Genomic DNA, 9,316 nt, shown 5'->3' with positions numbered 1-9,316 from the left:
TTCTTTAATTAACTATTAAAATAATCGTTCACCACAGAGAGTGCTGGGAGTTGTAGGCACTACCGGCGCTTCGGATGTGTGTTTCTGCCGAAGCCGCTTGTTCATAGTGTTGGTGATTAACGCAAGAAGTAATGGAGTTTAGTTTTAACTTCGATGTGCAAGTAGACGTGGGTGAAGAGGTACACAATGAAGGAAATGCAACCAAATATGTGAGTACATCTAAAGGTTCACTTTCGCATTGCAGAGTAGCTCACTGCACATTGAAGGGGGCGGAAATCCGCCGCGTGTCTCCTGCCGGTTTCTGAGCTGTCTGCTGACGTCGGTTGCCTGTGTGGCTTAAGTCACAGCGGGCGGCATTTAAATGTGGTTGCGCTCGAAGTTTACCGTGTATTACACGCGGTACAAAACTTTAAAATAATCTTATAATGTGGGGCGGTAGAATGGCGGAGTTTGGATTGCTTTTGTACTGTGCGCATGTTGGTTTCGCACATTTCAAAGGCGTGCTTAGTACCGACACTGGACACTCAGAATTGGCGTTCTGTGCGATTTGTGCCGATGATGGATTGCCATAGTCTGTTCCCCCTCGGTCACGGTCGCCAGAGCCTATCCAAGACACCGCCCTTGTTGACCAGACGTCCCGTTTTATGTATTTCTTCTCTTTTAAAACTTGTAGTTTATCAAAACGTCTTGATTTCAGTCTTCTGCACCTTTAATTAAAAAGCGCACGAAACTCTAAGGGCGAAATACACGGATGCAATGTACATCCAACAACGTGTAAGAAACTCCCCCGACATTCTCATCGATTTACTACGATCGCTTTAAGTTGTGACCCATTAAACCGAAAGGTGCCACTTGTTAATATTTTGCTGCCAGTGAGAACACGCCCAGCAGGGGGCGCCAGCTCATCACATCGCACCCGTGCACACCGCAGAACAAGCGTGTATCTCCTGTATCTTCAGGGTAGGTGGCACATTGGTTTGGGCGGGTCTGGTCACCAAACTATTGTACACTGTACATGACCTATTGGAACGGTGCTGTTTACAACACAACTTTGGACTGCACCTCCCTGGTTGGGACTCTTCATCACCTGGTGATCATAAACCAAGATCATAGTGTGGCAGTCACAGGGTACTTACTTATAAATCCTGTTGGTCGTCTACCCACAACATAAAATCTCAGAGAAAGGTTATTTGTGCCTTCTGCAAGATTTGCTGAAATGTGATTGACAGATTTAAGTAAATGAAAGGTATTATTAGGAAGTAAAGATGTTAGAGAGGCTTTCACAATGGGATGTCTGCTTATGAGAAGGATTTATGAGTAGTAGTGGACTTGTCACTGTCAATTTTCAGGCAGTGTTCCGAAGCCATTAAGAAGGCTAACAGAATGTTAGGTTATAGCACAGTGTGTCGAGTGCAAGTCAAAAATACAGCTAGAACTTTACTTTGTCCCTAGAAGGAAATAAAATATATATACAGTATATTACAGTATCTCACAAAAATGAGTACACCCCTCACATTTTTATGTAGATAAACAATTGTTTTTTTCAGATCCTCAGAGAGTTCTTTGCCGTGAGGTGCCATGTTGAACTTCCAGTGACCAGTGTGAGAGCTATAACACCAAATTTAACACACCTACTCCCCATTCACACCTGAGACCCTGTAACACTAACGAGTCACATGACACCGGGGAGGGAAAATGGGTAATTGGGCACAATTTGGATATTTTTCACTTAGGGGTGCACTCACTTTTGTTGCCAGCGGTTTAGACATTAATGGCTGTGTGTTGAGTTATGTTGTGGGGACAGCAAATTTTCACTGTTATACAAGCTGTACACTGACTACATTGTATCAAAGTGTCATATCTTCACCCATGAAAAGATATAATAAAATATTTACAAAAATGTGAGGGGTGTACTCACTGTTGTGAGATATTGTATACTAGCAAAATACCCGCGCTTCACAGCGGAGAAGTAGTGTGTTAAAGAAGATATGAAAAAGAAAAGGAAACATTTTAAAAATGACGTAACATGATTGTTAATGTATTTGTCGTCGGCTTATCTTAGTATTGAGAGTGAATTTGATGATTGTAAAGAGTTTAATTTATGATTGTAAATGTTGTGTTTGAGAAATGCACATTTTTAGGCAGAGTGCCAGCCACGTGGTAGGTGTGCAGACAGCGGCCGTGCGGAAAAAGGAAGGGGGACCGGGGGCAGCTCTTGTGTGTCTCTGCCGTGAAATAAATCGTCTGGCAACGGAAATAAGGAATGAAACTGCCAAAAGGAGAGGTCAGTTCCAAAAGTTCCTTACAGCATAATGGTGAGAACTGCCAAAAAGAAGGCATTATTTTTGAAAGTTCGTGACGGGGCACGGCGCAAAATGAAACATACTTAACATTTGTAAGTACAGGATGAGCATGGGGAAATTTGGGCTTCCTACGTATATTGGAAGTCGCAGAAATAGTGAGGATGGGTTTCCCCTATCTATATATTCAGTTTAGGGGGTACAACCATTTCCCCCCCTTTGGGTGTTGCAATAGGACATGAAACATACCTAACTTTAGTAAGTACACTGCAAGGAATGAGCACGCGACATTTCAGAATTAGTGATGAATCAGTGAGGGCTTTGCCTTTTATGTATATAGATATATAGATATATTAAATTAGGACAAACTGCAAATCCCTCTCAAATATACACCAGAATGACTGGAAAAAAATTACTTTGAAGTTCTAGTCCCAGTGAGGTGTTATGCAGGCTTGTTGCTGTTGATATCAAGGAGCCCCAGTAGCGTTTCTTGACACATTTCTGCTGAATAATTCGTTGTCTGAAAGTCTACAGTGTTAGTGTGTCATTCAGAGAGAGGATGTGCAGCAGTGTTCATAATGGCACTCTGTTTTCTTTTAACTCTCCTTTCCTACTATGTCCAGAGGATAGGGTGTATGTCCCATAACTGAGCCTACCTTTTTAATTAGCCTGTTGATTCGATTGTCTTCTCTTGAAATGGAAAATCACACCATCCATCACAGAGTTGTAGAAGATGTGTAAAAGATGTCAATATTGGCATTAAAGGAACACAGTCTCCTAACAAAATAGAGTCAGCTGTGCCCTTTCTGATATAGTTCCTGTATGTTACAAGAGCAGTCGAACCCGCCATTGATGTGCACCACCTCTCCCTGAAATTAGGTTATGCTTAGGCTTTATATAACACACTAGTGAGGCTTCACCTGTAGTACTATGTGGAGCTTTTGTCTCCAAGCAATATAAAAACATAGCAGCGATAGAGGAAGCATAGAGAAGAGCAACTAGACTGATTCCAGGATTACAAGGGATGAGTTATGAGGAACATTGAAAAGAGATGATAAAAATTAAAAGAGAGGAGCCTTTTCAGTATAAGCAAAAGGAGATTAAGACGTGACATGATTGAGGTGTGTAAAATTATGAAAGAAATTAGAACTGTGGACCAAGGCTTTTGTCAAATGGTTCACTTCCTCTTTGGAAAAGAGAACTTTTTCAGTTTCTTTTAATGGATCATTATCTGACCTTGCCCCCTCTTGTATGGTGCCCCACAAGGATCAGTGCTTTGCTGTACTTTATTTTCATTGTATTGTATATGTTCCTCCTAAGCCACATTATAAAACAAGCATGGAGTGTCCTACCACTGTAATGCTGATGATACACAGTTGGACCTCCCTTTGAGATCTGGCAAACTCGATGCACTGCAATGGCTGTTCGAGTGTCTAAGTGACATTGAGCATGGATGGCTAGTAATTTTTAAAAAAATGAATGGGACCAAGATGGAAATTTGAGATTTTGGATCTCCGAATCTTGGTAATAACATAACCTGTCCAGTTATGTTAAACCCTATGTGAAAAACCTGGGCATCATATTTGATCCGGACTTTAAATTTGGTAAGCAAATATATGCTGTTGTTAAGGCCTCCTTCTGTCATCTGAGAGCAAAGTAAGGCAAATGTTTTCTTTTGGAGATTTTGCAACATTAATCTATGCTTTTATTTCTTCTTGTCTGGATTATTGTAATGGACTTCATCTTGGGGTTAGTCAGACTACTGTGTCTTGTCTTCAGCTTCAGCAAAATGCAGGCACACATCAGTTGAACAGAAACAAAGAAATCGTGCCATATTACCCCCCTTTAGCCGGGTTACCTGGGAACTTTGGGGTCAATTTTCAAATTCTGCTGTTCATTTTTAAAGTTTTCAATGGGTTACGTCCAACTTACCTCACACACCTCTACTGTCGTCATAGAGCTCTGAGGTCAGCCGATAAGCTGCTGCTTTCTGCCCCAAACAGTCATTTGAGGCGTAAAGGTGACTCTGCCTTCTCCATGGCTGGGCCCAAATTGTGGAATCCTCTCCATGTTTGTTCAGCTCCCACCATTGAACACTTTAAATCCATGCTAAAAACACTTTTGTGTACTCAGGCTTTTTAGGTGTTTTAGAGGTGTGTTTTTGTGTATTTGTGTTTTTGCATTACCCATTTGTTGTTGTATGTTTTAATTATGTCCTGTGGTGGGTTGGCACCCTGCCCGGGATTGGTTCTTGCCTTGTGCCCTGTGTTGGCTGGGATTGGCTCCAACAGACCCCCGTGACCCTGTGTTTGGATTCAGCGGGTTGGAAAATGGATGGATGGATGGATGTTTTAATTATTTGTTATTTATTGATTGATTTTATTTTAATGTTGTAAAGCACTTTGGTCAACCACTGGTTGTTTTTTAACTGTGCTATATAAATAAATAAAACAGATTTGGAAGAAGGAGACTGCATATCACATAAATGGTACATTGCACACGTGCTATGGACTGGGACCACCAGTCCCATCTCTAGGATGGTCAGTACTGGTTGGCTGTCTCTACACATTGGTATGAGGTGCAATCAAAACAACTGAATTAATTTTGAATGATATCTGAGGAATGCATCCTTTAAAAGCACCAGACATTTGCCTCAAAGCTGCACTCCCATTCTGGCCAGTGTCCATGTGGAGCTTTGATGTTCTCCCTTTATCTGCATAAGCTAAGGTACCCAATTTTAATTCCTCATTAGGTTAAATAACATCTCTTTAAATGGTCTACTTTAATTTTCCTACCATGGATTCGTCACCATGGCACAGTGGTAGCGCTGCTGCCTCACAGTTAGGAGACCAGGGTTCGCTTCCCAGATTCTCCCCGTGTCTGCGTGGGTTTCCTCCCACAGTCCAAAGACATGCAGGTTAGGTGCATTGGCAGTCCTAATTATCCCTAGTGTGTGCTTGGTGTGTGTGCACCCTGCGGTGGGCTGGCGCCCTGCCCAGGGTTTGTTTCCTGCCTTGTGCCCTGTGTTGGCTGGGATTGACTCCAGCAGACCCCAGTGACCTTGTAGTTAGGATATAGTGGGTTGGATAATGGATGGATGGATGGATAATGGATGGATTCATCACCTGTCCATTTTTAGCTCCTGCCTTGTGCCCAGTATTGCCAGGATAAACATTCCCTGTGGCCAAATTAAGAAAATTGGATGTGACACCACATCCAACTAACACAGCCCATATGATCCTCCATTTTCACTTGCAGCTAGCATATCGCAAATTTCACATTTGTGTGTATTACAGAAACACATTCCTGGCACCAACCAATAATCAGAAAGTTAGGAAAATTGAGGATTCGGTGAAACTGGCAGAAAATCATTAGCATTAAAAAATTTTTGACAAACACGGGACCTTCAATCCAACAAAACTCGCTAATCCTGTCCACCCAGTTCCTCCAAAGCAACATCAAGAAGACTTTTCATAGAGTCCTGCAGTCCACCACACTACTTGGTAACTTATTCTGTGTGTCTGTATTTCTCTGTGTGAAGTCTCGATCTTCAACACTAATTCCTTTCATAATTGTAAATAAGTTACCTCTTAATGTATACTTTCCCTCATAACTCAACATCTACAGTCTTGGACCTCCAGATGAGGCGTCACCAGTGCATTCTAAAGCTTGAGCATAACCTCCTTTGACTTGTACTCTGCACATCTCTCTATTGTAAAAAAAAAAAAATCCTGGAAAGCAAAAGCAGGCGACGAGACGTGATCTTCTCGGAAGACATTTAAAAGACCCACAAGACAAAAGAGACTGGCCACGGAGCATCTCGTGGGGACCGTAAACATGAGACTTGGTGCCAAGAGATTGTCACAGAGCCGTCTCGCGGGGACGTGGAACATGAGATTCTTGCAAGACACGCCCTTCTTACAAAAGATATCATATAAGAGCTCACCCATCAAAAAACACTCAGTCGTGTAGTTCACACAGATCATGTGCTCTCAGCACATATAAAGCATATAAGGACAATACGGAGAATAGAGATAGATAGATAGATAGATAGATAGATAGATAGATAGATAGATAGATAGATAGATAGATACTTTATTAATCCCAAGGGGAAATTCACATACTCCAGCAGCAGCATACTGATAAAGAACAATATTAAATTAAAGAGTGATAAAAATGCCGATAACAATGCAGGTATACAGACAGACAATAACTTTGTATAATGTTAACGTTTACCCCCCCCCCCCCCCCCCGGATGGAATTGAAGAGTCGCATCGTGTGGGGGAGGAACGATCTCCTCAGTCTGTCAGTGGAGCAGGACATTGACAGCAGTCTGTCGCTGAATCTGCTCCTCTGTCTGTGAAAAGAGACCCAAAGGCGTTGGAGAGAAAAAAAGGCAGATAAGAGATTATGAAAGCAGTGGAATTCGACAGGCTCAAACAAACGATGGAGTGGTACACATGCAGAGAAAGGTACAGAATATGAAAGCAGTAAAATTCGAAAGGATTGTAGCGTCCCAGCCAGGTTGAGGGCTTTTTGGTTTTAAGTGACTGTTAGGTCCGATTGAGGGAGGGCGGAGTACAGCACTGAAGACTGATAGCGGGGTATTGATTGATGCAGTAATGGAGGGCGTTGGAGAGGGTGCTAGAAAGTTGTGTTTGGGGTGAGGAAGTCGGCGATTGTTCAAGTAAACCTTTTGTGACACTTTCATCATGTCAGTCGCTACAGTATCAAAGAAAAGATAGTAAAGATCGCATTACCGCAAACAAAAGGTGATTAATCATCAGAACCAGGTGTAATTGAAAAAATAGCAGGACAAATCGAGGTCAGAAATAAAAGGCAAAGAGTAAACAACAAAGTCTTTTCGCCTTCGTATCATTCAATGCACAAAACGTGGATTTACACAATAATGGACCATACGCTATGAGAATCTGTGGTCCCGGAACAGTTAAAGCAACGACAAGTTAAATTTCAAAGAATACACAGTTCGGTCAGGTGTATATTGATGATCATGGAGAAGCGATGTAAATTTTAACAGGCAAAAAGAAAGGTGATGTATATATTCCACGAATAACATTACACACCAAAGGAGATAGTGTTATGCCATTCGTATTAAAATGTTTACAGTTTACCGTGAGAATAGCTTTTGCTATGACAATCAATAAATCAAAGAGACAAACATTAGAAAAAGTCGGATTATTTATTAAGAGAAACAGAAACAATATTCACTCACATTGCGTTGTCACAATGTGTCTCCAAAAAATATTGTTTTTAATGAAGCTTTAAAGTAAAAGTGCAAATAATGAAATTGAAACAATTCCAAAGAAAAAAAAAATTAAAATTGTATATCCGATTAACCAAACACAGGGGTTGGCGAAGCCCCCTAGTCATACTATAAAATCCTAATGTTCTGTTAGCCTTCTTAACGGCTTCTCTTCACTGTCTGGATGTAGACAGTAACAAGTCCACTGAGACTCCCAAGTCCTTCTCTTAAGGGGTACTTTCAAGTTTCATTACTGTTTTAACTCAAACTCCTCATCCCTCAAAAAGGGATTCTGACATTTCACAGTAAATGGCTCCTTCCAACATTCAAATCCTACTTCTCACCAAAGAAAGTGGTCTTCATTTCCTTTTTTTTTTTCAGGTTTAGAACAAAGCTGTGGCTGATTACAAAAGCAGTCAACAGTACCAGAATGATGGAATTTTTGTTCATGAGGGGCACTTCCTGTCTTTCATACCCAGAGATACTTTATATTCTATAACTTACAAATTTACATTTTTTTGTAGTTATCATTGCTTAGTCCATAACTGCATTTGTATCCATTTAACTGCAAACTAACAATAAGGTCATTCTGATTTGATAACTTTATGGTTAACTCTTTTTGGTTTTATTTGTAATAATTTTCCAACAGTTATGTAACGTTTTATCATTTTAGGTTGACAATCCAGATAAGAATGTACAGGAACTGCCTCCACAGATGACCAAAGAAACAAAGGAGCATATTTTGCCCAAGAATTGTGAGCACCTCCTGGAGAACATCGTCCCGGAGACTCTTTCAGTTGGTACCTTGCCTCCACTACATTACCTTAACGAGTCGGTTTTTGAACAGACTGCATCGGAACACGCCGACCACGAGAATATCCTGTCACAGAGCATCAGCTCCCACTCTGACCTCATCTCTGGGGTATATGAGGGGGGCCTGCGCATTTGGGAATGCACATATGATCTTCTTGTGTACTTTGAGAGAGAAAAAGAGACATTTTGTGGGAAGCGAGTCCTTGACCTAGGCTGTGGAGCAGGGTTATTGGGTATCTTAGCTCTAAAAAATGGTGCAAAACAAGTTCACTTTCAGGACTACAACAGCACAGTAATTGAGGATGTAACAATACCAAATGTGTTGCTCAACTGTGAGGAAGATCAAGAAGTGATCTGTGACAGCTGTCCTACACCGGAGAGAATGAATAGGTGCAATTTTTTTTCAGGAGACTGGTGCGGCTTTCTGCCCTTCATTCTCTCCAGTAAACCGGCATTTCAGTATGATGTTATTCTCACATCTGAGACCATATACAACCCTAGCTATTACAATGCACTGCATGACATCTTCCAGAGTCTTCTCACTCCTGAAGGTGTTGTGTACCTGGCCACTAAAGTACACTACTTTGGTGTTGGAGGAGGAATTCACCTTTTTGAAAACTTTTTAAAAGAAAAAGACATATTCAACTTACGAAGTTTAACAGTGGTGGAAGAAGGCCTCCAAAGGCATGTGGTTGCATTGACCTTCAAAACAAAGGTTTAAAATGCAAAGAGACAAGGACAAGGCCAAACCTCAATGTCCATGCAGCCAGAAGGAATGAAATAATATTACAGACTTACATTGTTTGTTACGCAGGTATTAAAATAGATCAGTGGGATGTACTGTATGTCTTCAAATTAAATCTCTGCAACACCAACCTGCAATGTAGAGTTAAATGGTGTCCCCAAATACCTACATATTTATTTTTGTAAAGAGAATAAA

General features: G+C 41.1%; 1 protein-coding gene across 1 annotated transcript; it reads left to right on the top strand.

Annotated features, from left to right (window-relative positions):
• The first annotated feature begins 26 nt into the window (after positions 1 to 26).
• On the top strand, positions 27 to 9,251 carry mettl18 (methyltransferase like 18). Its single transcript, XM_028795645.2, has 2 exons — positions 27 to 209; positions 8,237 to 9,251. Exons 1-2 carry the CDS (start codon positions 132 to 134, stop codon positions 9,095 to 9,097), a joined length of 939 nt encoding a protein of 312 aa, XP_028651478.1. The 5' UTR covers positions 27 to 131; the 3' UTR covers positions 9,098 to 9,251.
• The last annotated feature ends 65 nt before the right edge of the window (positions 9,252 to 9,316 follow it).

Source organism: Erpetoichthys calabaricus, chromosome 2, assembly GCF_900747795.2.
Source record: "Erpetoichthys calabaricus chromosome 2, fErpCal1.3, whole genome shotgun sequence".
NCBI lineage: Eukaryota > Metazoa > Chordata > Cladistia > Polypteriformes > Polypteridae > Erpetoichthys > Erpetoichthys calabaricus.
The sequence above is the reverse complement of the archived record's forward strand: the minus strand, read 5'-3'. Positions and strand labels throughout refer to the sequence as shown.

Bases quoted from the DNA above. Each gene is read 5' to 3' on its own strand.
- mettl18 (XM_028795645.2), top strand. From the start codon at position 132: ATGGAGTTTAGTTTTAACTTCGATGTGCAAGTAGACGTGGGTGAAGAG. The intron at 210-8,236 runs GTGAGTACATCT...TTATCATTTTAG, and splicing joins AAGGAAATGCAACCAAATAT to GTTGACAATCCAGATAAGAA.